Here is a 25,441-nt window from a genome sequence, read left to right as displayed (position 1 = left end):
TTGTAAGATGAAGTTGGAAAAGTTTTGATTTACAATATGATGTTTTCTTTTTACATCTCTCCTTTTCGTAATGACTGTCTACCTATAGTAGTTATATAATATGACGCTTGGTATCTTTAACACTGTTTCAAATGTTTTTGCTTTTTTAATACATCCATAGAAGAGAAAAAGAGGAAGAAGGAAAAACAAGATAAAGTGGGTGGTGATCAATCTTGCAGGGCTCACATCAAGGCACAGCCTCAAATAAACTCGCACCATCATACAATTCATCATTGCCCGCTCAGCTCCTTTGCATACTCCTCATCAGCCTCCATCCTCATAACCTCCAACTGATTCAGCATCTCCGCAATGGCCCATTCTAGCGCCTCCTTTTCAGGACCTGGCGCAGCCTTCTCCGCCGCAGCAAGCTGTTGCTCAATCGAAGTCTCGATGCCCATGATGGAGCGGTACTTTGCTGCCGCAGCGACAGAGGGAGCGATCTGCTCGTCATCTGCTGAGGTTACGGGAATTGAATATTCGTGTTTCTCGTCGGGCCAGTAGCCCGGCATGGCCTGCTGTCGCATTTGTTCCATCCTCTGCTCATGTTGCTGCATATTCTGTGTGTGTTGCTGCATCTGCTGCTCACGTAGTTGCTGCATCTTCTGGCCATGTTGGTGCATATTGTGTTGATGCTGCTGCATATTGTGTTCATGTTGCTGCATTGCCCGTTCACGCTGCTGTTGGTGTTGCTGCCGTGCTTGTTCATGCTGCTGACGCATTCGCTCCAGTTGCTGCTCTCTTATTTCGCGCTGTTGCTGTAACCGCTGCTGTAGCTGATCGCGCTGATTGTGCGCTTGTTGTCGCTGTTCTGCCGTGTTTCTAAAGAAGCTGTTGGAGCCAGAGGCATCGCTGCCGCCGTTTCCAAAGATACCTTTCTCGCCAAACGGACCACCAGGGCCAAATGGACCGCCAGAGCCAAAAGGACCGCGTGGTCCAAAGATACCATTCTCGCCAGACCAATCTTGGCCAAAGGGACCCTGGTGATCAGACTGGGAACCACCACGACCCCCTCGGCCGCCTCTTCCGCCTCTCCCGCCTCTGCCTCCTCTACCTCCTCGCCCACCTCGACCTCCCCTGTCAGGGCCCCAGGGAAAACTGCCGGTAAACGGGGGCGGGTTTCCAGGCATCGGTGGCACAGGAGGCACGGGAGGTACGATGTGTCCCGGAGGATGAGGTGGCAGTGGTGGAATAGCAGGCGGTGGGGGAGGTGGAGGAGCAGGCACTTCTCTTCGAGCTTCCTTTCGAGCTTCTCTCTCTGCTTTCCTCATCTCCTTTTTATGCTGTCTCTTCTCCTTCCACTCTGCTCTCCTCTGGGCACGGCGCTCCTTTTTGAGAGCCCTGCGTTCCTTTCTTTGGGTTTTCTTGATTTGCCTCCACACACCCGCCAAAGCTTTGATTTGTGCTTTTAGAGCTTTCTTGTCCTCCTCGGAGATGGATCCATCGGTTTTGGGGACGCTCTTGAGGTCGGCCTTTAGCTGTTTGACGTCTTGCTTACTACGATATTGCTCAGGATGATTCGTCCAGTCCTGGAGTTGGGCTATGTAAACCTGCATTGACCTCTGGGGGACGTCGTCATAGCTGGGCAGAGAGCCAATAGAGGATACAGAGCTCATAGAGGACAGGGACGAGATAGACGAGCAGGAAGATGAGCGTTTGTGATCCTTTTTGTCATCGGGACGGCTTCCTTGATTAGCTTTAGCGGAACGACCGCGAGCGTCTTGACCGGCATCCGTAGTTGGCGCGCCGTACGGCTGCCGTGACTGCTGCTGGCTTGACCCTTCGCCATTTCCATATCGAATGCCTTTGTCATCCATAATGAGATTTCCAATACGCAGGCCATTTTGGTCTGCCACAAAGGAATTGCCAAGTCGAATGCCATTTTCATCCATGACGAGGCCCCATGGGCTCCAGCTGGAGGGCTCTGAGCGGCCTGCTGTATGCGAGGACTGGGTAGGTTGAGCAGACTCAGATCTCTCAACGTCGGTTTCCCAGGCCCCGGGCATCTGCGTGGACGGAGCTCTCAGGGGTTCAAGGTTGACTTGGATGCCACGAGGATTGAAGAAGCCATCATTCCACTGCTGGACAGTAGCCTCGACATTTCTTCTTCGCTGGACAGCATCAGGACTAGTTGTCGTCCCTGCATCAGCATTCCGGCCGAGCTGGGCTTCGACCTGCGATGTGGTATCGTTAGTGCTGCCCGAGTTTGACTGCATCTCATCTCGCAGCTTTCTATGGAGAATAGCCTCATTCTGTATCGTGCTGTGATCGGGAAGCAGGAAGTTGACAAAAGTAGACCAGTCCAGGGCAGAGATGTCCCGGGCTGCCCAGTCATTCTGGTAGGGGAAATCGTCAGGCCGCGAAGCATCATTTACCTCGATGGCATGAACAAGAGGTTCGCGGGGTGTTGCGTCCTGCTGTGGCACCGGCCTCCGCTCAAAGTATAGAGAGGCCGCGGATTGCCCAGCATCTGAAGTGTTTTGAGGGCTGAGAGGCGGCGTGTAGATGACATCGTCGGCAGTGGAAGAAGCAGCATCGTCTACTGGTACGAAGCCGTGAGATGGAGTTGCTGCGGCGGCTGCTGGGCGAGGAGAGCGAGAGCCATTTGAATTGCTGTAGACGTCTGTCTCTGAATATGGGGGAGGCGGAACCTCGTCTCCCTGGACGTTGAGATGGCTACTGGTGTTGGTGTTGGTGTTGCTGGGATTCATGTTGGCGATGGCGGCTTCAAGCCGTATTGATGCGCGTGTACCCTGCGATGAAGGCTTGGCTGCTATGCTCCGGGGGATGAAATTATTTGATCTTTATCGCCTTGGAGAGAATCTCGCAGTGTACTACCGATGAAGTAGTGGGATCGATGCCAGTTCAGCAGTGGCAGTTGTACAAGTTTAAACTAGGCAGACCTAAGAGTTGAAGGCAGGCCGCGATTTCTAGGCAGACACCGGGTACTACACCCCCTAAGCTCTCCCCAGATTTGAACAGCAATATAATCAAGTGGCAACAACTGTTTTGTGTGGCAAAAGAAGAGCCGGAAGAGAAAGAAGCCACGAATGCAGTCTTGTCGCTCCCTCAGCGGATCTTTTATGGTCGCAGCTCGCTCCAGCCAGCGTTTATGCCTCGCCGCATCTCTTCTTCTTCAGCCGGAAATCGTCGCCTCGTCGCGTTAGTGTCGACGCTGGGCGGATTTAGCGCTGCGACGGGTGTGGCCAGCTAGGCTGTTAGTGGTCGTTTAGTGCTGTCCAGCTGTAATTGCCAGCGGAGGCCACGCAGCCCCGTTACGTTGGCTGCAGCGATGCCTCCAGTCTTTGGCCGAGCGTTGCATCGCCTGATTGAATCCTACGGGTAGGCCGTTGGTGCTGGAGGGAGCCAATGAGGACCCCTGGGCCGGCTATGACTGCTGACGCGGCCGGCTATCGTGGTGACGTTTCGGCGAGGACATCGTTTAATACATGTATGTCGTTGTTGGCAGATATGACTGGATATCATAGTAGCATTCAGTGTTTATTACTACTCTTCTCTCTATGGATTTTGTACCCCGGACAAAGTTTTTACTAGTCAGGCACAAGGCAGACAAGACGTATATACAAGACATATCAACATCAATGAATGACGAAGCTCTTGAAGGCTATTCGCCAGTAATCTTGATTTCTCTTTTTTTTTTTCAGAAACTTTCTATTTCTCCTTTTATCCTATCCTTTCTCTTTGTCACCTTGTATCTGATGAAAGCTCCTTGATCATTTTCTGCTTTTACTTGTTTGGTTTGTTATCATTCCTCGTGAAATCGTCATTGCCATCACGGGAGAGCCTCTTCCCAGATGTGAAAGTCGGCGTCCTCTCGCTTGTAATGGTCTGCGATAAGGCTCGACAGATGGTCGCGTGAATGTGTGCCCCTATAGTCCCAAATGGTTAGCTACATGCTCAACTCAAGACACGAAATATCTGCTCGGATAGAAGAAAAACTGATGTAGAAAAGAGATGCAGAAAAAGCGATGCAGAAAAGCGATGCAGAAAAGCGATGCAGAAAAGGGATACATCTCGTGTTCAACTTACAGGTTTGTGATATAAGTGTCGATAAGCTCCGGCGGAATCAGCTCCGTGAGTGCGGTTCGAATCTCCGCGCCACTCACCAGAGGACCGTCCGAGAAGCTCACAAACGTCGACGAGTCGCCCCATTCAATCAGCGAACTCTCGTCAAAGGGGCTCTCCGGGCTCAGCTTGTAGATGCCGTTGAGCACGACAACAGCAGCGCCCTGCTCCTTGGCGGCTCGTGCAATAGCAGCAGAGCCAGCATCGGCTACAACACCACCCGTGGCAACAACTGCTCTTGCACCAATAATGACCTTGTTGACTCTTGACATGTAAGCCATTAGTCCGCCATTCATCACATTCACCACCGTGACGCCGGCTGCCGACAGCTTCTTTCTAAATGTGGCATGCTGGTTCTCGGGCGAGTGTTGTCTTCTCGGCGGCGCCATGGCGAGGAGGACGGTAAACTTGCGCTTTTGGGCGGCGCGAAGAATAAATCGTTCAGTTGTTGGGGATGGCTGGTGGACCAGTATCAAGTCTCCAGGATGGATCTGCACTTCAGCAGAGGCGGCAATCTGGTCATCCACCTGGCTGATTTCGTCCTTGATCTCCTCGATACCGTCAATCACTTCAGAGCGCAGCGCATGGATCTGGCTCGCGTTCCCCCGCCAGGTAGGGGTCGAAGCGCCTGAAGTCTTGAAAGGCGACACATTTCCGTCAGTGGGAGGCGAGGTCGACAGCAGGTGAAACAGTGATTTGGGCGGATTGATGGAGCTATAGGAGGAGACGAGTGGAGGGCGTGAGGCACTGGTTGAACTATCGACTGAGTCGAACCGTTTTGACGACCACTGCTGGCTGATGGAGGTGGGCGGGACAATGTCAGTTGGAGTGGGTGCTTCGCTGGCCGATTCATCGCCTGCATCGCCTCGATCTTCAGACGCCTCGTCTCGGATCAGGCCCAAAACTCGGCGCACAATGTTGCCAATGACAAGCTCGTTGGGCTGGGCGTCGACCAGTCTACGGCCGGTTCTTGAGACGTTGATCAAGAGGCTGTCGACGTCGTGCCATTTTGAGCGCGCAACGACTTGGAGCAGGATGTGGGCGGTAGCGATGGCGCAAGGCTCGGATCCTCTAATCTGTCTTCGCTTCAGAAGACTACAAGCAGCGTATTGTCAGTATCAAGCTGTCTGGCAGTACACCACCCTTCGCACCGCGGCCAATGAAATCAAAGTCGTGCCGCAATGCGACAATCTTATCGTGCCCCGCATTGCAGGCTACTGACGGATCACATCACATACGATATCAAGCTGTTGATGGAAGCTTCCAACTGTTGTCCCTTGAGAGATTTCAGGAATTTGTCGAGGTCGAGCGCGTGGCCCGCAGATACGGAGGGCATCGTAGACTCTGTGGCTGGCGAGCGACGGTGTTTTGGCGTTCGTGTGCGGTTATCGAAGGGCCGATGCTCGGTGGGATGACTGGCAGCGCTATGACTCGAATTTTGTGCGACAGACAAGGACTCGGTTTCTCGATAGCTGCGCGGGCTGCGAGTTTCTGGCGAAAGACGTGTGAGAAGAAAAAAAAAATAGAAATTACGGACGTGATAGCGTCAAGTGATGCTAGAGGTGCGCTCGCTTTATCGCAGCTCGGGAATGGGTGTGGTGGGAGTGGGCGGGGTTTGGCTCTGGGTTGGTTTGTGGGCGCAAGAAGAGCCTTTGCGATCGTGACTCAACATGCAAAAGCCTGTGGTAGTGGCGTCGAAAAAGAATTTCGGCCATGCAGCTTAAAGGCAGCCCACCTCGCAGAGTATGCACTAATGTAAGATTTGCGAGCTTAGCGGCCCCGATACCTGAATGCACAGGTCGCTGATACTTTTTCGTATCACAGTAGGCTGAAGCCAAATACGCAGCCAGCCTCTTTACTTATTTCTTCCTGTTCCATCATTCCAGCTTCTTTGATTTGTAGGAAGTTGTATTCGTGGCTTGGGAGGCTAAGATGAATTTGAAAATCAGGTCAAGCACATGTTCGGATACAGACGGGCTGGATTTGACACATGCTAGCGTGGGAACGACTAAAAGGCCAAGAGAAAAGACACGGCTGGGAATCGAACGATGACAGGTACCAACAGCATACGAAGTTTATTGGAATTTACTGTAGTCTTTGGCGATATAAAGTAGACTGCCAACAGGATTAACAAAAACTTGGAATCACCTTTGGTCAGATCCATATGCTTGTAAATGCTGCTTTTGATTCAACTGCAAGATTTGCATACAAGTGCCTGCACCTTGTGTCTGCCGTCTTTATATTCCGACCTCGAGCACTCGATACGCTGCCACACCTCGGCACTGCTGACCGGAAACGGGCTCCAGGCTCAGCAGCGCATTGGACGGTAGGGCTCCCCAACAGCCCCTGCAATGGCCGCTGCAAATCCCCAAAAACCCGCCCTAGCGTGGGCGGCATCTGACCTCCCAGCGCTTGGCCCGCTATACCCTGGCCTTGATGACGACCTGGCCCGATTTGCTTGGGGAACGTCCTTCTGGGTGCCTCAACGCCTGGACGGGCCAGCTAACTGTCAAAACGTGCTAGAGCAACGTGCTTGTGCTTGTAGTCTGTCTTGTACTTGGTCAAGTTTCATTTAGAACAGAGCAAGGCCCCTCAGAGCACAGCCCTTCCATTTTTTTTCCTGGGCGGCTCGTAATAGCGTCGTCTCTCTTCCCACGGCTGTCCTCTTTGTGCATCGCAGTCGCATCTCGTCCCATCTCCCACAAGCCTCGCCTGCGGCTCCATCGCCATCGCCGCCCGCCTCTCTCGCTCCTTTCCGCCCCCTTGGAAGCGACTCACTCATGACATTCGTTTGCCGAGCGCCCTGCGGAGGCTCATTTTAACCCCCCTGGAGTGCGCTGCAGGGCCATTGGCATCGTCCCCGAGCCCGGAAGCCACGAGCGTTGACGCCGCAAGCGGTCTCGATCGCCTCCCCGGCATCTTTTGCGACGCTCCCTTTTCTGGGCCGTCTCTTGTCTCTCCTCTCCAGGCCTCGCCTCGCCTCGTCCTTTCGCATCTTGCATCTCTCCGTCGTCCCGAACAGTCCTTGCGCCCGACCCGCTTCCCGAGGCCGCCTCCGATGTCCCATGGATTGGTGTCTCTGTTCAGTATGAACTCCCTCAACATCATCACCGCGCGCGTGTCGCCGCCGCCGAGTCCCACCCACTCCCGATCCAACAGCATCTCCTCCGGCACGGGCCTGCAGTCCGACGACGACAAGGCGCTCGAGGCGTCTGAGGACAAGGCGGATGGACAGGAGGCCCAGCCCTCGACTGCCGAGGGCTCCCTTTCCGAGAAGCGATTCGAAAACGACGACGAAGCTTCCTTTGCTACCGAAGAGACGCCGCTGTTCTCAAGCTACGAGCCGGAAGGGAAGCGCTCGAGGTGGTGGCATAAGCTGCCGCGAGGGATCGCGTCCAGCGTCATCAACACCATTCGGTGGCTGTTTGCCACGCTGACGGCGCCCGCCTACTTTCTGGTAGCCTGCTTCTACGACGACTTTGGCAAGTTTGCGCCCATGACACAGCTGAAAAGGCTGTTTGGCTTCACTCACGGCGAGCTGGCTGCGGACGATCTATATCCGTCGACTCCAGATTCGAAAAAGACTGGCCGCAATTCGCGGCACCTCGGCGTTCCGTCTACACCGTCTCGCTCCAATAATACATCTTCATCTGGCATATCATCCGAATCGGAAGACGAGCCCCGTGGTGCCAAAACCCGGCATCATCGATCCAAGTCCGTCCAGGCCAGCGAAGAGACCGGCTCGGCGCGGCGATCCATCCGAATCAAACTCAACGATGAAGAACAGCGGAGACATAGAAAGTCTCAATCTGCTTCTCCAGGGAAAGGCGATATCGGTCGAAGCGAACTGTCTGCGCAGCTCAAATCTCCGACATCCCCCATCGCCGCCCTTACCAAGTATCCGAAGACGCCAGCACCGCCCCGACCCTTGATCCCCCGACGACAGCCCTCGTATCTGAATCTATTGGAGCCTTCCAGGAAACAGCAGAAGACGCTAATCCTAGATCTTGACGAGACGCTCATCCACAGCATGTCCAAGGGAGGAAGAATGAACAGCGGTCACATGATTGAAGTCCAGCTCAACACTGCGACTCTGGGAATGAGTGGGCAGAATAGCGTTGCGCAGCATCCGATCCTGTACTGGGTAAACAAGCGACCTTACTGTGACGAGTTTCTCCGCAGAATATGCAAGTGGTTCAACCTGGTTGTTTTCACAGCTTCTGTTCAGGAGTATGCCGACCCCGTAATTGACTGGCTCGAGTCGGAAAGGAAGTTTTTCTCTGCAAGATACTATCGCCAGCACTGCACATATCGACAAGGAGCGTACATCAAGGACTTGAGTTCTGTTGAGCCGGATCTGAGCAAGGTGATGATTCTGGACAATAGCCCGCTGAGCTATTTGTTCCATGAAGGTGAGAGTTTCTGACTACGACTGGATCATATATATGCGGTTCTGACCATTCTTGCCCCATAGACAATGCCATACCGATCCAAGGCTGGATAAATGACCCGACAGATAGTGATTTGATGCATTTAGTACCTTTGCTGGAAGGCCTCCAGTACGTTCATGACGTTAGAGCTTTACTAGGGCTACGCAGCGGCGAATACGGCCATCTCCAAGCATAGAGGATTATGGGAAACGTTTACGGCAAGATTTGTTTTTGTTCCTAATTTATTTCTGGTTTTGTTTTTGCTCCTCTCAAAGTATCTATATACATAATGCAACCTGGCAAAAAACTGGCAGTCCTTTGAGGCGAGGAGACAAGCGACGAGCGACGAAGCGAATGAAAGGTGGACGGGGAGCTTAGCGAGGAGAGGGAATCTAGCTGATGCCAGCTTAGACTCTTTATTTCTTTCTTTTTTCCAGTTTTCTCTCTTGAGAAAACAAAAGCGACCCAATTGTATGGATAGTTATACGAAGCAAAAACGTCATGGGAGTTATCATTACACATTTGGTATTCATCTGGCCGGCATGAGCAACAATGTTCTTTGCAACCAAGCGGGAAAGGGCCTATTTCTTTTAAACATGGCATTTGGTTTTGTTCCGGCGATGAGGGTAGTTTAGGCATTACGATGGGAAGAAGAGGCATGATTTTATGGGAAGCTTTTGCTTCGAGCCAATACAGGGACTGCCGTGGTTTTTTGCGAGTTTTCTTTTACTGCGTGCCTTTGTTGCTTAAACTTGGAGAATGTGATTTGTACACACTTTGTATGATGCTGTTTTTGGATGTCGACGTTGGAACTAATTGTATAACATGCTGTATTCGTATATCCTGAATTTTGAGAGATTTCTTGCTCGCCCTTGTGGATTGAGATGCTGTCCTGATGACGATCGTGTTTTTTGGATGACCGAGGTTGGATTACAGTGAAAACGTGCCCCACGCCACGCCCCAGCTGAAGTTGACAATCCCCGCAGTGGATCTTTTGAGCGAGAAACAAATGGAAGCCAGGATTCGCTCATACTTGGAACATACGTTGGGGCAGGATCGGATGGGTCGTCGTGTGTCATGGATCAGGACCAACGTGTTGTAATTGTTCTTTTGGCATCTTTACTGCTGCCATGGTTGATGTGGAGGAGGACAGCGGTCTGTTTAGGTCGTGTGCTTGGTTAAGTAGGGAGAGTTGAGATTCGTCAAGATTGTCTCGGGTCTAATTGTCTTACAATGGCCTTGAACTGTTAGTGCAGAATGCCGAGGCATAGCCTGGATCAAAGCAAGATCGTCGCCAATGGGTAGCAGCTGCAGACGTGTTCATGTAGACGCATGTATCTCTTACATACATGAGATACTAAGGTAGGGCACATCCAACCTTCAAGGACAGGGGGCAGAACGCAAGATGCGCAAGTTTGCATTATTACCTAATCCAACTTGGAAGTTGCAAGCTGGACAGTAGCATAGCAACGCAAACAAATACCGGTTAAAGGAGGGCTTTTTCTCAATCAAGGCGTTAGAAAACTGACGTTAACCTTGAGTCGTTACCCAAGACAATTTGTCTCACCATGGAAAAAAAGAATTTCCTCCATCCGGCATCCGCCCAAAAAAAAAACGCCTCCAAACCCGTCAAAAGGCGTAGTCGTGACATCATCGTCATGACGAAATCGTTTTGCAAGCCAAGTAGTAGCAGTAGTATGTTAGAGAATATACTTTGGGCGAATCGAGATGCTAAGAGGGGGAGAATAAAGACGTAATTGATTTGCTAGGTTAGTTTGTTGGATGAGCTTAGCTCCTGCCTTGCCGATGGAATTGGGCGGAATACAAATACCTGCTGCATTTGCCCTTTCTCTTCTTTTCTTAAGATCTGAGATCTGAAATTAAACAAACCTCCTAAGACTATACAATTCTTCGCCTTTTTGACCTCTTCATCGCCTCAACTTCTCGAATTCATCACAAATAGTCAATTCATCTCACAATGTCTCTTCAATGTAAGTCGAAAGCTCACCAAAAGCTCCCCAAATCTCACCAGAGCTTCCCCTCTCATCATCTTCTCGCCACTCTCCAAAACCCCCCTCCTCTCTCTCAATTTGCCGTAATCAAAAGCTCATCAAAATTCTCTAGACTTCCCTGCCGTCAAGCCCTCGGCCATCGCCCTCGGCACCTTCTTCAACCACGGCGTCGACCTCGTCGTCCTCTCGCCCATCTTCGGCCAGACCTACCACCGCGCAAAGGCCTCCAACACCAAGGAGGAGTTTATCCGCTCGCGCGAGGCCGGCGGCGCCGCTCTCGCCTGGGGCACGTCCTTTGTGGGCTCGGCCCTGCAGAGCTACGGCGTGGGTGCGCTGCTCAATGCCACGGGCACGCTGACCCACAAGGGCGCGGCGTACGTGGGTGCTCTCATCTTTGCGGCCACTTCTGCTCCCAGCGTAAGTTTCTATTGAATAATGCCACTGTCTCGTTGCTCAAGCTAATGCCTCATTCTTTGCAGTTCATCACTCAGGTCTTCAGCGAAAAGAGGCCTCTTGACACCGTCGGCGTCAATGTCGCTGCCAAGCTGCTCGAGACTGTCGGCCTGGCTCTGGTTCTCAACTGGTGGGGAACCAGGACCAACCCCTTTGAGTAAAGCAAACAACCTTTCCTCATATCTGAAGTCTGTAATTTTCGGGAGTTGGGATGGGAATCACCGAATGTCTGTAGTAAAAAGCCCCATCACATCTGATGGTTTACTGTAACAACAATTTTATTAGTCTAATTTGAGAGCTTTGTTTATATTAAAACATACTTTGAGAATATCTTTTTCACCACCGACTCGTAGAAACAATTGACAGTCACGTCAGACTCCAAGAAACAAAACCTTGGCTAGGGCTTGTAGTAAAAATGCAAAAGATTTTCCATTGATCAAGAAAGTACTTTATATACCTGAACGCCGCCGTTTGCCCCAACAAATGTTCTTACTGCTGCAAGACATTCCCCCTCTGGTATTGTTAATGTACACCCAGATTAAGCGCTTCGCATCAACAGGATCCCACATCATCCAAACACTTTCCTTCATCCCCTCACCCTCTCTTTTAATTTTTTCCCTTTTACGCCTTGGATTCGCCCTTTGTCCAGAAAGACTGCTTGCTGCCCTCCTTCTGCACCAGCTTAACCAGCGAAGCATAAGTGTCGCTGTACGACTCCTTGTCGTCATCCTCGTCCTTGTCAGCCTCCTTGGAAGCCTTCTTCTTGCCCTCGGCCTTCTCCATGACCATGACCACGCTGGTAGGTCGCTTGGTCTTGGCGGCGGCACCGAGCTCAGCGCGCGATGTGACGAAGATGAAGGGCACGTTGTGGTCTTCGCAGAGCACGGGCAGGTGTGAGATGACGTCCATGGGGGAGATGTCGCCGGCGATGACGACGACGCCGGGGAAGGAGGTGTAGCCGGGGGCGCTGGCGGCGGACTTTCGCAGGGTCTTGACGACTTCCTTGACACCACGCTTGAGGGTACCGTTCTTGGCGGCTATTTGTGAATTCGTAGTCAGTAAATTGTAGGCTCATCTGGTTGAAGCAGAAAACACCAAAAGAGTGTGCGTTCGTGGGCTCAATTCTTACCTTTTCGGATCGTCTTGCAGATCTTCTTCTGGCCCTTCTCATCAGCCAGAGGGACGGCAAAAGGCACAACCTTTCTCTCAAGAGCAACCTCAGGTGCCTTGTCCTCCTCCATGTCTGAGTCCTCGGAGCCCTTCACGGGGGAGATCTGGCCAGCGACATCCTGCTGCAGCTTCTCGTCCAGAACAGTGGCGAGCTTCTCCTTCTTCTCCTTCTTGTCTTTCTTCTCCTTCTTGTCCTTCTTCACGCCGGACTCTTCGCTGCGCTTCTCCTTCTTCTCCTTCTTCTCCTTCTTGTCAGGTCGTTCAGAGGCCATGGCTGCTGTGTGTGTGATGCGAAAACGATGCAAGAAAAATCGAGAAACGAAGGATGAACAGAACAATTGAGTGCCTACAAAGTTTATGTAAAAACTCAATCGACAGACTTGATCCAATTAGCGTCTTTTACACCAATTGAGAGTCTTGCGCAACTTGGTCGCGTTTTTTGTCAATGTCTTGTCGTCCTCGCACGATCGCTCTTCAAAAATTTCCTACTCAAGCCAAACTTTTTTTCTCGGTGAGGGGACCCTCTCAAATTTCTCGGCGTTTTGTAGGGCCGATGCCGAGCGCGGTGAAGAGAGTATCACGTGATGAGCTTGCGAGCCTATCACGTTGAGCAAGATTCAGATGACTTAATCGAGCTACGGACTCTTGATCAGGTATTTTACTTACAATGAGAAGACACAGCCTTTTTAATCATCAATAGCGATGTATGAGTAAATCAAACTTCTGAAGCAGAGGATTCAAGCTGGATAAAGAATAAAATTGAAAGTTGTTTGCTATCTTCTGGCATTTGTCTCCACACATGGCCAAGTCACACTGATATCTTACTTGAGTACTCAGAGAAGACCAGAGCATCGCTCACTGTTTCTTTGCTGCTCGCTTTTAAATTGAAATAACTCATAGAGTCAACCGTTTCTATTCTTTTTCACCTGATCTAGACGCTGATATACACTGGGTCTCCCGGACGCCCATAATCCAACACAAGTCACTTTATGCACCATTTTACTCCTCCTCGTCGGCAAACTCAGCACGGCCAGCCTTGGAGTTGAGGTAGTGGTTTCTGTTTCAAGGGTTAGATCCAGTTTCTTTTCGTTTGTAATTCGACAATCGTACCTCTCGGTAGCCCAGTTCAACAGGTAGTAGCCGGCCAGCATGGGAGGGAGCCAGTAGAAGATCTGGGCCTTGGTGCGGCGGAAGGTGTTGAAGATGGCATCGTGGGCAGCGCCGGCAAAGGGGTTCTGACGGTTGGCGGAGATACCGTAGTCGATGATGCCCTTCTGCTTGGCACCACCTATTATCATCGTGTGTTAGCATGCGAGTGACTCTTTCGATATTCGTAGTTCGATCCAAGCTCGGGCGTCCGTCGCAATCCTTGTCCGTCTGCCAGTCCAAACTATATTCTGCTTCTCCTCCGACTCATCCAACCTCTTTCATTGTGCCAATGGACATCCATTGCTCTTCCACTCCCCACCATCCAGCATTGTGCATCCTCTTTCGCGGTCCATCCATTGTAACGATTCGACAGGCAAAGTTCACTTACCAAAGGAACCCCAGTCGCCGAGCCAGCTAGTAGAAAAACAGTCAGCATCACCATCAATTGACCAAAAGCAATCGTGTATGGGCAGGCGTCGCATCGTCGACTCTCGCATCTCGTAGAAAAGCCGCAAGTCGGTGGTACGATTGGCCGCATATGCCGGGGGAGAGGCTGCACGTACTGGCCTTGCTTGGGTGCAGGGGCGCCGCCGCCCTGGAGGATCTGAGTAGGTCTCATCGTCGCGGATTAAGCAAAGGAAAGTTCGGTGTTGCGATTCCTTTTCGACAGTGGGAGAGGGTGGAATGAGTTCGGGTTCGGAATTGGTGAAAACGCAGAAGCATCCTCGCGGGTCCAGCCGAGCTTCGCCCGAATAGGCATGGCGCGCCTGCTCGGGCGGAAAATCAAGCAAAGCACCACCAACTGCGGGACAATCGATCGAGTCGAAACCTCATAGGCAGAGCTCAGAGCTTCGTAAACCGCAGAAGAGCCAGTTTCGCGCAGCTCTTTTGGCAAAATCCGGGATTCAATCAAGCCCTATTCTGTGTTTGTAAAAGCTGTGATCCCAAGATGGCGGCCTTTGCGCGGACTCTCAACCTCATGTACCGCATGGCCATCCCGGCCTCTGCCGGCGCATTCCTCCTCTCACAGTCCATTTACGATGTTCGCGGTGGCACAAGGGCTGTTATCTTCGACAGATTGTCCGGTGTCAAGGAGGATGTCATCAACGAGGGAACGCACCTTTTGATTCCTTGGGTGCAGAGGAGCATCATCTTTGACGTGCGGACGAAGCCCAGGAACATTGCCACCACCACTGGCAGCAAGGATCTCCAGATGGTCAGCTTGACGCTGAGAGTCTTGCACCGGCCAGACGTCAAGGCTCTGCCAAAGATTTACCAGGTAAATATATACATATAGCAATTAACTAAGCATTCTTGGCTAAGACGACTCGAAATGTAGAACCTCGGCGCAGACTACGATGAGAGAGTCCTCCCCTCCATCGGAAACGAAGTCCTCAAGGCCATCGTCGCCCAGTTCGACGCCGCCGAGCTCATCACCCAGCGCGAGGCCGTCTCGCAGCGCATCCGCAGCGACCTCACCCGCCGCGCCGCCGAGTTCAACATTGCCCTCGAGGACGTCTCCATCACCCACATGACCTTTGGCCGCGAGTTCACAAAGGCCGTCGAGCAGAAGCAGATTGCCCAGCAGGACGCCGAGCGTGCGCGCTTCATTGTCGAAAAGGCCGAGCAGGAGCGCCAGGCCAACGTCATCCGCGCAGAGGGCGAGGCCGAGAGTGCGGAGACGATTAGCAAGGCTATCGCCAAGGCCGGTGATGGACTGGTGCAGATTCGAAAGATCGAGGCGAGTAGGGAGATTGCGCAGGCGCTGTCGTCGAATCCCAACGTGGCGTATCTGCCTTCGGGAGGAAAGGGTGGTAGCGGAAGCCAGTATTTGCTGTCTGTTGGCAGGGCGTAAGATGGATTTGTAGGAATAATGAGAATGTGAGGCATGGATGGAGATTACACCCGCTCATTGCTGGGTTAGGGTATAGGCGGGGGAGGGGGGATCAAATCACGACAATATTGTACTTTTAGCTATAGCAGACCCAGAGAGGCCTGTCATTGAAGAATAAAAAAAGAAACCCATGCTCTATTCCTGGCGTCCAGATATTATTGTAAAGTTCCTAAATGCAATGCATGCTTGAGCTATGCCGAGTAAAGTCTCTGTATACTAGAGGAAGATGATTAAATTCCAAGCAGCCAACGCAAACGTGTAGATGGGTATTCAACCTGGACGCTCCAATGGGTATTCAGCCTAGGGTCTTCAATCTAAACACTCCCCGTATTGTTCTCCGAGTAACCGAATAGCCTCAGTTCAAGCCAGACGGAACCGGTTTTCGATAATTGCTTCAGTAAGGACGCCTCCACCTTCAGGGGGCGTAATCTCGCCATCAACAACCCGCCAGCCCTTTCTCTTCAAATCATTCCACACATCCATGACCCGTAGTCGAACCAAGTCTCCAGCCGCTCTAGCATCCTCTCCAGAGTCATGACCAAGCATCTTCGGTCCCGTTTCCTGCTGGATCTTGACATTCAGGTGAACGCTCATCAAGGTCTTTAGGCCAAAGCGATATGGTAGGCCCATTCTGTGCGGGTAAAGCAGAACGGTGTCGATGACGGTCGGGTGCACAACGCGGACGGCGTTGAGGTCGTTTTCTAGGCCGTGGCCGATGAGGGGCGTTGATGGGGATATAAGCGAGAAGAGGAGGTCTCGCGCAACTTCGGGGGAAGAAACGATTTTGAGCTTTCTTTTCTTAGATTTCACCTCGCCGTCTTCGCTTCCCGTCTCTTCGCCTCCCTTAGTCGGCTTGAGATCGTCGTTGACAGACCAGGGTTCAGCTCCAGCGAGGTCTTCGGGCCAGACGCCTGAAAATCGAGAGTTAAGATCCAAGATCTCTCCCACGGGTTGGACCAGGACGTCTAGCAAGTCTTCACCAGTAGGCCATGATGTAGCTGTCAAACGCACCAGCTCAAGGCCGTAGACTGTGTAGCACATTTCGCAGTCAAAGCAAACTGCTCTGTCCGCGGGAGCGAGAGGATTCTCCGGTGTCTCTGCAAAGTTGAGAACGGCCGCCAGCCGTTTCGGGTCGCTTGCTTTGAACACATGGTGCTCATGAGTGAAGCATCCGGCCGAGTCGCCAACTTCCTCGCCACAGCAATGGTATCGCTTGGGCACTCTTGTCTTGTCACCTGGCTGCTTCTCTGGGAGATAGGTTTTGCCCCAGTGGAACTTGCAGGCTCCTCCGGTTGTCAAGGCGCCATCCTCTTCTCTCCGTCCAGGGAAGACCTGAAATCTCTGTTGGCAACGATCGCATTTCTCCCATCCCTTTCCCGCCTCCATGCCATCCAAGGCCGATTTGATTTGCTCCTCTGTTGGAACAGTAGGGACGTATCCATGAGGTCCCATGTTGTCGAGTGGCGTGATGATGCGTTTCAGTAGCTGAACTTCTTGTGCGTTTGTAAGGCCAGTCTCAATCTTCTTAGCCTCTCCGTCGACCATGTTGTCTTTCTTGTGCTTCTTTTGGGCATCTTGCTTTTCTTTGGCCCGAGTCTCTTTCCACTGGGCCGCAGTCATGCGCTTGTATTGCATGACCTTGTTCTTCATGACGTTTGAGTAGACGGCTGGCTTTTCTATAGCGCAAGCTTGCTCTTCATCAAGAGCTCTGATGATGAGGTCTTGGTCAGACAAAAGTAGATTCTTCTCTTGGGTTGTTACACTCTTCTTCAGTTCCTCATTTAGGCGTTTGAATTCTTGATGCACAAGTCTGAGGAGTTTGAGCCGGATTTCGTGGCTAGCTGGGGAACTTTTGAGTAGTCGAGGATTGAGAGTCTCAGCTTTCTTTGATTTTGGCACAACCGTAGTCTTGGATCCGGATAGAGCACTTGTTTGATTCTTTGCGGTTGAGGAAGAAGGGGCAGAATTATCTGCAGTCTGGGTTGTTGAGGGTGTAGCCTTTCTTTTGAGTGGAGGAGGAGAGATGGGACGCGTAGCGCTTTGGGGCACAACTGGCTTCTTATGCTCCTCTTTCGTTTGCTTGGTCTGACCATTGGCAGCTGCACCAGTTTGTGTATTGAGGGAAGCGTCGTCGACCTTTAGGCGTTTGTTCGGGCGATCCTGGTCTGGAGGCGACAATATATCACTCTTTACCGGCTCGCCAACACTCTCTCCATCGGTCTTGCTGTTGTCCTTTTCATGCCCAAAGATACACTGAAAGGCTGTGCATTTGTTGCCTGCTGGGCAGGGAATGTGCTTGAGTGAGAGGCTCATGTTGGCCTTGCAACACTGAAAGTGAGGAACCAGTGACGCGTGATCTATATTTGGATAGCTAGAATGTTCATTTGCGCAGCATTCTGTAAGGAACAAGTATGTAATAGGGCGTGTGTATGATCCGTCGAAGCAAACGACCGAGCAAGTTGCTCAAATGTTTGCCAAGCCAAAGATAGTGTTTGGTTGATGATTGGGAACGATTCAAGATACACGGCACGCTGCATCTGAGCCTTTAGAACTGCAGGGGGGCGAGCCAGGGGCGGAAGCGCCGACATTTAGGCGCAGGCTGCCGAGCAGAAGCGCTGGGGACACTAAAGGCCGCTAAATAACAATGACGGGGGTGCTGATGTCTTCAAATCGCGTACTTGTGTGGTGCTCAAGTGCTGTTGATGCTACTTGATGGAGAAGCAGATAAATTAGATGCGAGATGGAATAAGTGATCTTGTATTCGAAAACCAGAATTGGAAAGTTTTGATTTTTTGGGTTCCCCGTACTTTGCGCGGTAACAACTTGAAGAACTGGTCGACATTGCCGCTACTGTGTATCACATGCGACTGTGTGCATCAATTTACTTAGTTTTGAACGTTTTTACTCCTTACCAAGGACATCCAGTAAGTGGTCTTATCCATACATCCATGTATCAACAAGAGATGCAGATTCATGTATGGTAGTAGAAGAGAAAAGATTCTCCTTTTCAACTATTTTCAGTCATGCAGTTGATTCTCTAGGCAAAAAGACAGAAGTATCACCTCAGTTTGCAGGGTAATAACCCTGAAGAACCCAAGCTCGACTTGTTTCATTGACGGAATTTTGAATATCTATTCATTTTGAGAGCAGACTCTGTTTATTATTTCAGACCCATGAAATTTTTGATTCATTCGAAACATGGCCATAACCCTTTCGCTGCCAAGTTTCATCACAGCGTGTAAATGGCACCGACAAGGCTATGGGTGCCTGTGGATATCAGCCCACCTCCTAGCTCCGGTAAATACGGCCCGCGAGCGATTACGCATCCTCCTTCAACGTGCCTCGGACATGCCCTACGTAATGCGTGTAAACGCCTATTTCCACCCCTTTCGCAGTGACAGCCTCTCTTGCAGCAAATGTCTGCTCGCCTGGCCGGCTCAAGACTTCTAGGTGCAGCGCTCACCATGGATTTTGCCGGCGGAAGCAACAAGGCGGACCACCTCTGCGTCCTGGTTCATGGAGTGAGTTTTTGGAACACTTCTCTGAGATTCCATCTGTTGGGCTAACCCGGGGACTCGAACAGCTATGGGGGAATCCGAACCACATGAACAACATTGCCAAGACACTGCGAGCCCAACACTCCCCTGACGATCTCTATCTTCTACTGGCTAAGCGGAACAGCGGTAGTTTCACGTACGACGGCATCGAGCTTGGTGGCGAGCGAGTCTGCGCCGAGATTATAGAAGAGCTCAAGACTATTGAGAGCAATGGCGGCAAGATTAGGAAGCTGAGTGTCGTAGGATACTCTCTCGGCGGGCTGGTATCGCGATACGCAGTTGGCCTGCTGTACGCAAAGGGCATTCTGGACTCTGTTGAGTGCATGGTAGGCACATGTCAACCCTACAGGTCGCGAGAGAGAGAGAGGCTGGATCATTGACCATCAAGGACAGAACTTTACAACGTTTGCTTCACCACACCTGGGCGTACGAACTCCCCTCAAAGGATGGCATAATCACATATGGAATGTGCTGGGCGCGAGAACATTGTCAATGTCGGGGAGCCAACTGTTCACCATTGACAAGTTTCGAGACACTGGACGCCCCCTACTATCCGTCATGGCCGACCCGCAGTCTATTTTCATGCTGGGGCTGCAAAAGTTTAGAAGACACACGTTGTACAGCAACATTGTTAATGACCGAAGTGCGGTTTACTATACGACCTGTATAGAGAAGACGGACCCATACAAGGATATAGATCGGGTCAAAGTCAACTTTCTCAAAGATGGAGAGGGCGTGCTATTAGATGCTGCGCATCCCTTCTCTCCGCGACCAAAGGTTCCCGCGCCAATCACCATTTCATCGTTGACCGAAACGGGAGTGCGATGGCTGAGAGGAATCCCGTTCATGGTCACAGTGGGTGTTCTGGTGCCTATTGGCGTGGTGGCGTATCTCATCAATTCAGTTTTTCAAACCATACGAAGCACAAAGCGCATCAAGCTGCACGAAGGTGGCCTGGCGGGCATCGACATCAGGGAGTACCGCGTCCCAATCCTGATCAAGGAGTTTCGTGAAGAGGTCGAACACGTCTACGAGGCCCTGAACAACTCGCAGCACCAAGAATATCTGGCAGACGAAGACGAAGATGAAGAGACAGGCATGAATGCAGAGGATAGAAGCACAATGGCTCGAGAGAGGAGAATGTCCATCCCTACGCAGCCAACGCTGGCCTTGGCACCATGCCAGTTCGAGATGGTTCGATCACTAAACTCACTCAAATGGAGGAAATACCCTGTTTGGATTCAGAACGATCGGCACACGCATGCTGCCGTCATTGTGCGTTTTGAGAAGAAGACATTCAACGAGGGTTGGGTGATTCTGCGACACTATGCGGGTGAGGAGTTTCTGCTATAAGCCTTGCTTTTTTTAGAGAGAAGATGAAGGATGGTAGCATTGCTGAGCGGGGGTTGCGGAACGGCGGCTATAACGGCGATAACTCGCCGATGTACACGATATTTTCTGGGGGAATTTCCCCTCTTTGTTCTTTGTCATATATCATATACATATAGGTAATACGGGATTATACTACTTGCGTGGACGAGGTATTAGCACATAGACCTGCATAGGTACTGCTAGCAGCTCGCACAGCAGAGGAACGGCATATAGCATGGATGTCAGTTAATGGAACATATGATTAGCTACCTGTGCTTAGCAGTCTCAGCGCAACCCGATGGCTGCATGGCTTGGGGTGCGGCTGAATCTTGAATATGCTGGATTTTGCCACCGGATGCTGCAACGATGTGACGGCTCAGTGAACAAATGGCGCTGTACTCCAGCACAGCTATGGTGGGGTCGCAAGCCCGGAGCTTAGCCAGCTGCGCTGCATGGGCAAAACGCCGGTCACGTGAAGCTGCCACCCCGGATTAGGCTCGCGCAGCCAGTTTTCCCCTCACCGGTGGCCAATCACAGCCCCGCCGACCGCGTGCTTATAGCCGGCAGAAAAGTTGATGCTCGTGCCACTGACCTCTGCCGTCAGTCGATTTCATTTCCTCGACCAGAGGCTTTGGAAGCGCCTGCTCCCCTGTTCTTCTGCGCTGTATATTGTGCTGTTACTCTTCATCTTCTTGTTATCACGATTGTCTGATTCACCAAGTCAGCTTGGAATGCGCAGATGCCGGCTTAGTGAAATCGACGTCGAGTGATTGAGGCTTCTGACCAGAGTGTTTGAGCCTTTGACGTCTTCGAACTGAGCCTCCGCACGGATAGCATCAGCATATCAAGACAATTCACCTCAATTACGACTTTAACAACATTCACAATGGTTCTCACACACTCCACCAATCACACCTACTCTCATCCTTTCCCGACCGTCACCCTCGCCTACTTCCTGCGATACTCCTCCCCTCAGCTCAACCCGTTCGCCGCTCATGTCCTCAGCACCGACACCATCTCCAGCCATGTCGACCCGGAAACGCAGCGCCTCTACACCACCCGCATCCACCTGAAGAAGAGCCGCATGCCCAGCGCAGTATATAAACTATTGCCCGCCAGCGTCTCAGGCGGCGGATCTGGTGAAAAGGCCTCGTATATTCTCGAGACCAGCGTTGTGGATATCAAGGAAGGATGGATGAAGACGGAGAGCCGCAACCTCAATTTCACCGGCGTGCTGTCGGTGGTTGAGAAGCAACACTTCAAGGTGCCGAGCTCATCCGAAGCGGTTGCGCGGAACGAGACGGATGTCAATTCCAGCGTCTCGTTCAAATCGCGGCTCGGAGAGAAACTCAGAGGCAAGCTTGGCCAAGCCCAGGAGAGCAGCGGCACCGGCTGGCTACCTGGGTTGCTCGGTGGGCTTGGCGCAAAGGGCATTCAGCGAAGCATTGAGAGCCTCGCCTCCACCAAGACCATCGACCAGCTCAGCAAGAGCCGCGACGGCATGCGCCTTGTCCTCGAGCGCCTCCGTAATGGAGGTGTCATTGGAGTCATGGAGAAGCTCCGCCAGGAGCGCCAGAGACAAGCCATGACCATGTAACAACATCACAATTGTACCAAGAACAAATGGGAAAAAAAAATCGACACAAAAGCAACAAGGAGCGGTGTGCCGGGCTGGATATCAATATCGCCCGCAGCGCACATCAAGCTTTCATGATAACGGATTACTGTACCCCTACCTTGTATACTATCACTCTTCTTTTCCCTTTCTAACCTTAGCAAGGCGCTGTTTGATTTTTAGTTTGATATTCTACTGGCGTTATTAGGACCGCAAAAAATGGCCGCGGTGGAGTGAAAGTGCTGGCTTGCTGAGGAAGAAGAAAAAATTCTTTGCTGGACCAAGTCACTCATGTGGAAGAAAAGTGTGACATCCCCTCTCTTGCATTGGATCAAGATATTATTATGAAAAAGAAATAAATAAAATTACTCAAAATGAAGACATCTTTGATGCTTAATAATGTGAAGTGGTGACGTCTGCCTTAAGGACCGCGCTCTTTGAGATTCACATATTTACCTTATGTGGGAAGTTGATATAAGCTCTTCGTCTATGGACAGAAATGCATAGATAACGGATAGCATTAAGAATTTTAAGAACAAGTACCGCAGGTCGGCTCGAGCTAAACTGTCGATCCGGGCTGATCACACCGGATGGAAGCGGACGGACGATCTTCCAGCTTGACGTCTCACAAGCAGGTTTATAGCCTCCCACATAGGAAAGTATGCAGGCCTACCTAAGCGGTGTCAATTACAGCGTCCGTGAACAATGTCTCTCCTCAGCCAAATCTTGGATCAGGTAGTCGAGCCGTGGTATTTACTCCATCTCTCCCGCCAACTCCCAAATTTACCCCCAGCTGTCAAACATGCCTTGAAACAGCCACAAAAGCTAAACCATTGAGGTGTCTGGTAGCTCACTGTTTCTCATGGAATGCATACCAGGAAGTAAGTAGTAGAACGCCAGTCTATTGATATTACTCGCCATGATGTAAGAAGTTGTTAAAAAAAGAATGACAGCGTGAACGAGGGCGGCACAAGAAAAAAAATAAAGAGACAAGTGCTTAATGGAATCTTAACAGTACCACTGTCTGCTTAAATTTTCTTGTAAAAGTCACAATGCAATTATCTACTCTAATCTCGTTCATTGTTGCCATGGCATCAGCCGCAGTCAATGATAAAGATGACAAATTTGTAAAATTTGCCTCTATTGTTCCATATCTCTAGTATTTACCATCTCTAGTGAGGCATTGTGGATGATAATCTATTTTGCTCCGTTGTTTCGTGACCTTCAATGGACGTGAACCCGCAATCCTCATCACTGCATGAAGATCAGTACAGATATGTATGTTGTTTTCCCTCTCTTTGTACTTACACTTGCTATGCCATCTTTGTTTTCAACACTCGAACAGTGCACTGATGGATTGAGATTAGCAGATCAGGCACATTCACTCAGAGTAGTAGATCCTGACCAACCTCCGGACTTACTATGCCACTTCTATTACTAAGACGATCCCTGAAATGATAAATACTATGCTATTTTTCTTCTCTCTTGACAGCTGCATAATACGTTGGAACCGATGAATGTAGACAGAATTTTGAAAGCTATGGCTTCGAAGTTTTGGTAAAAGAGATTGGATTGATCCCCAGCGGCAAACGCAGCGTAGCGATCCAGTGTTTTGACCTTTGAACCCTACTTGTTTATGGCGAGAAAACTGAAGGGCCATAATAGTTTAGTAAAGAACAGGGATCAAATATTAAGTCTTTGGAGCCTGGATAATGTAGCTATTGCTCGTTTACAAAGCATATTAGTTATCCCCCGAGGCTGAAACTAGACTATGAAGATGGCTTGGTGCGTTAACATGGCCAATGTGAAACATCTCTATGTCTGCAGCTGTTGCTCTCAATGGCAGAGCGATACAATTAGTGTTACAGGCGAATCGGACTGAGAGCGTCTCTTTCGGGTCCATAGATGGAAATTCGCAGGGGATCCCAAGTTTGTACAAGAGACGACGAGGCTGTTTCATGCTCCATTCTCTTCCTACTACTGTTTCTTAATATTTGTCTGGCTTTCCCTAGGACATATCAGTGAACCAATGGATTTAGAAGATATCCTAGGGTGTAGTCGGTCCACGATCCGAGAGTTCATAAGATCACCTTTCTTGATATCCGCGCGATCCGATGAAAAGTCGGAAAGAGTATTTGATTCATGATTATGATAATCATAGTCTTTGAAAGAAGTTTATACTACTGAAGGGAAATATTTAAATTGCCCACTACAATTTTAGCCATGACACCCGTCCTATGTAGTAGATTTACTGTTTCTACCTTCATTAATTCTCGACTAGAGAGTCAAATATCATCAACTCCTATTACATGCGCATCTGATAGTCCTGAGAATCAGATGATATAACTATCATATAGAGTCTCACTTGCTATTCTCGCGAGTTACCCAGATCCGATCAGTTCATGGTTTAAGCATCATCTCAATGGTAAGGAGGTATCAAAACAAGCTCTTCAGTCAATGTTCTATCAAATTGTAGCACTCGTATTACCAACGACCCTCCTTCTGATTATGTCGAATCTGAGTTTCTAATTAAATAAATCAATGTCTTGTTGTATCATCTACAAAACCATGTATCCCCCAAAATGCTTTGTGTATATCTAGGCATATTAATAACTTGTGTAGTATAATCCGCGTATCCCAGGTAACAAAGTGTTGGGTATCAAATCCCACCGTTTCCCATCTACTCCGATTGTCATTTCACAAAGGAAATAAAACACAAACAAACCAGGGGTAAATTTACCCATGCAAGCGCACGTACACTTCCCTTCCACCCCCCTTTCTTTCATGTCTCTTATCTTGTTCTGTAGTTTTATTTTTCTTCTTTTTCCTCGCCCACCACGTCTTGCAGAAAGTTTTTAGCAAAGCGAGAACACTGCTCAAATGCCTTGTCAAAGCCATCCTGGCCACCGTAATAGGGGTCGCTGACGACTTCAGGCTTCTTCGTGCCACTGTAGTCGCCGTAGAGCATCACCTTGGCCTTGGAGTCTTTGTTTTCGCGCTTGAGGCGTTCGAGGTCTGAAAGGTTGGAGAGGTCCATGGCGAAGATGTAGTCGAATCTGTCAAAGTCGCTTCGCGTAATCTAGACGGTGGTCTGTCAGCTACATGTACTCCATCGCATAATGCCGGGGGCTGAAGAAAGCTGTATGGTGAGAGCAAGGGCCAACTTACGCGGCGCGCATCGTGATCGTAGTCGAAGATGTCGTGCTTCTCCAGAGTTTCCAGTGTTCGGTCATCCGGTGGTTCGCCTGCATGATACGCAGCTGCACGTCATGGTCAGCATCTCGTCCAACACCTCGAATCGCTTCTTCTTGGCCGTGACAAACCTGTTCCGCAGGAATCAATATCTCCAATCTTGTCCTTGTACTGTGGCTGCGCCGCCATGTGTCTGAAGATTCCCTCTGCCATCGTCGACCGGCAAATGTTGCCCAAACATACAAACAGGACCGACACGGGTTGGCCGGGCAAATAGGCCTGTCTCTGCACCGCTGCTTGTTGTTGCGCCGCGGTCAAGGACGCCGTTCGGTTTGGTCGCACGGGAAACATGTTGTTGACGCTCGAAATGGCACACGAATCAAGTTGGAAGGTATGAGAAAAGAAAGGAGAGCGTTTGGTCAAAGACGGCGTAGATGTAAGAGGTAAGTCGAGGTTGGCACGTCAATTGGTAATAA

The 25,441-nt window shown here is 50.6% G+C and overlaps 11 protein-coding genes across 11 annotated transcripts; 5 read left to right on the top strand and 6 right to left on the bottom strand.

Moving 5' to 3' along the window:
- Positions 1 to 269: 269 nt before the first annotated feature.
- Positions 270 to 2,747, bottom strand: TGAM01_v202704 (hypothetical protein; the record flags this gene model as incomplete). The annotated part of the gene is made up of 1 exon (XM_018802158.1): positions 270 to 2,747. The coding sequence occupies one exon, from the start codon at positions 2,745 to 2,747 to the stop codon at positions 270 to 272; it is 2,478 nt and encodes an 825-aa protein (XP_018664513.1).
- A 1,082-nt stretch (positions 2,748 to 3,829) lies between these two features.
- Positions 3,830 to 5,458, bottom strand: TGAM01_v202703 (hypothetical protein; the record flags this gene model as incomplete). The annotated part of the gene is made up of 3 exons (XM_018802157.1): positions 3,830 to 3,926; positions 4,087 to 5,217; positions 5,361 to 5,458. 3 exons carry the CDS (start codon positions 5,456 to 5,458, stop codon positions 3,830 to 3,832), a joined length of 1,326 nt encoding a protein of 441 aa, XP_018664512.1.
- A 1,722-nt stretch (positions 5,459 to 7,180) lies between these two features.
- Positions 7,181 to 8,748, top strand: TGAM01_v202702 (hypothetical protein; the record flags this gene model as incomplete). Its single annotated transcript, XM_024549049.1, has 2 exons — positions 7,181 to 8,534; positions 8,597 to 8,748. 2 exons carry the CDS (start codon positions 7,181 to 7,183, stop codon positions 8,746 to 8,748), a joined length of 1,506 nt encoding a protein of 501 aa, XP_024406164.1.
- Positions 8,749 to 10,530: 1,782 nt separating this feature from the next.
- Positions 10,531 to 11,178, top strand: TGAM01_v202701 (hypothetical protein; the record flags this gene model as incomplete). Its single annotated transcript, XM_018802155.1, has 3 exons — positions 10,531 to 10,543; positions 10,677 to 10,981; positions 11,044 to 11,178. The coding sequence occupies 3 exons, from the start codon at positions 10,531 to 10,533 to the stop codon at positions 11,176 to 11,178; spliced, it is 453 nt and encodes a 150-aa protein (XP_018664510.1).
- Positions 11,179 to 11,638: 460 nt separating this feature from the next.
- On the bottom strand, positions 11,639 to 12,459 carry TGAM01_v202700 (hypothetical protein; the record flags this gene model as incomplete). Its single annotated transcript, XM_018802154.1, has 2 exons — positions 11,639 to 12,054; positions 12,147 to 12,459. The coding sequence occupies 2 exons, from the start codon at positions 12,457 to 12,459 to the stop codon at positions 11,639 to 11,641; spliced, it is 729 nt and encodes a 242-aa protein (XP_018664509.1).
- Positions 12,460 to 13,186: 727 nt separating this feature from the next.
- On the bottom strand, positions 13,187 to 13,955 carry TGAM01_v202699 (ubiquinol-cytochrome c reductase subunit 8; the record flags this gene model as incomplete). The annotated part of the gene is made up of 4 exons (XM_018802153.1): positions 13,187 to 13,244; positions 13,298 to 13,475; positions 13,725 to 13,750; positions 13,900 to 13,955. The coding sequence occupies 4 exons, from the start codon at positions 13,953 to 13,955 to the stop codon at positions 13,187 to 13,189; spliced, it is 318 nt and encodes a 105-aa protein (XP_018664508.1).
- A 330-nt stretch (positions 13,956 to 14,285) lies between these two features.
- TGAM01_v202697 (prohibitin-1) lies at positions 14,286 to 15,191 on the top strand (the record flags this gene model as incomplete). Its single annotated transcript, XM_018802152.1, has 2 exons — positions 14,286 to 14,615; positions 14,676 to 15,191. The coding sequence occupies 2 exons, from the start codon at positions 14,286 to 14,288 to the stop codon at positions 15,189 to 15,191; spliced, it is 846 nt and encodes a 281-aa protein (XP_018664507.1).
- A 399-nt stretch (positions 15,192 to 15,590) lies between these two features.
- Positions 15,591 to 17,543, bottom strand: TGAM01_v202698 (hypothetical protein; the record flags this gene model as incomplete). The annotated part of the gene is made up of 1 exon (XM_018802151.1): positions 15,591 to 17,543. The coding sequence occupies one exon, from the start codon at positions 17,541 to 17,543 to the stop codon at positions 15,591 to 15,593; it is 1,953 nt and encodes a 650-aa protein (XP_018664506.1).
- A 1,103-nt stretch (positions 17,544 to 18,646) lies between these two features.
- On the top strand, positions 18,647 to 20,140 carry TGAM01_v202696 (hypothetical protein; the record flags this gene model as incomplete). Its single annotated transcript, XM_018802150.1, has 3 exons — positions 18,647 to 18,751; positions 18,814 to 19,113; positions 19,181 to 20,140. The coding sequence occupies 3 exons, from the start codon at positions 18,647 to 18,649 to the stop codon at positions 20,138 to 20,140; spliced, it is 1,365 nt and encodes a 454-aa protein (XP_018664505.1).
- A 904-nt stretch (positions 20,141 to 21,044) lies between these two features.
- TGAM01_v202695 (hypothetical protein) lies at positions 21,045 to 21,755 on the top strand (the record flags this gene model as incomplete). Its single annotated transcript, XM_018802149.1, has 1 exon — positions 21,045 to 21,755. The coding sequence occupies one exon, from the start codon at positions 21,045 to 21,047 to the stop codon at positions 21,753 to 21,755; it is 711 nt and encodes a 236-aa protein (XP_018664504.1).
- A 2,827-nt stretch (positions 21,756 to 24,582) lies between these two features.
- On the bottom strand, positions 24,583 to 25,316 carry TGAM01_v202694 (low molecular weight phosphotyrosine protein phosphatase; the record flags this gene model as incomplete). Its single annotated transcript, XM_018802148.1, has 3 exons — positions 24,583 to 24,852; positions 24,942 to 25,033; positions 25,097 to 25,316. The coding sequence occupies 3 exons, from the start codon at positions 25,314 to 25,316 to the stop codon at positions 24,583 to 24,585; spliced, it is 582 nt and encodes a 193-aa protein (XP_018664503.1).
- Between the last annotated feature and the right edge of the window lie 125 nt (positions 25,317 to 25,441).

Source organism: Trichoderma gamsii, assembly GCF_001481775.2.
Source record: "Trichoderma gamsii strain T6085 chromosome Unknown Scaffold_7.2, whole genome shotgun sequence".
NCBI lineage: Eukaryota > Fungi > Ascomycota > Sordariomycetes > Hypocreales > Hypocreaceae > Trichoderma > Trichoderma gamsii.
The sequence above is the reverse complement of the archived record's forward strand: the minus strand, read 5'-3'. Positions and strand labels throughout refer to the sequence as shown.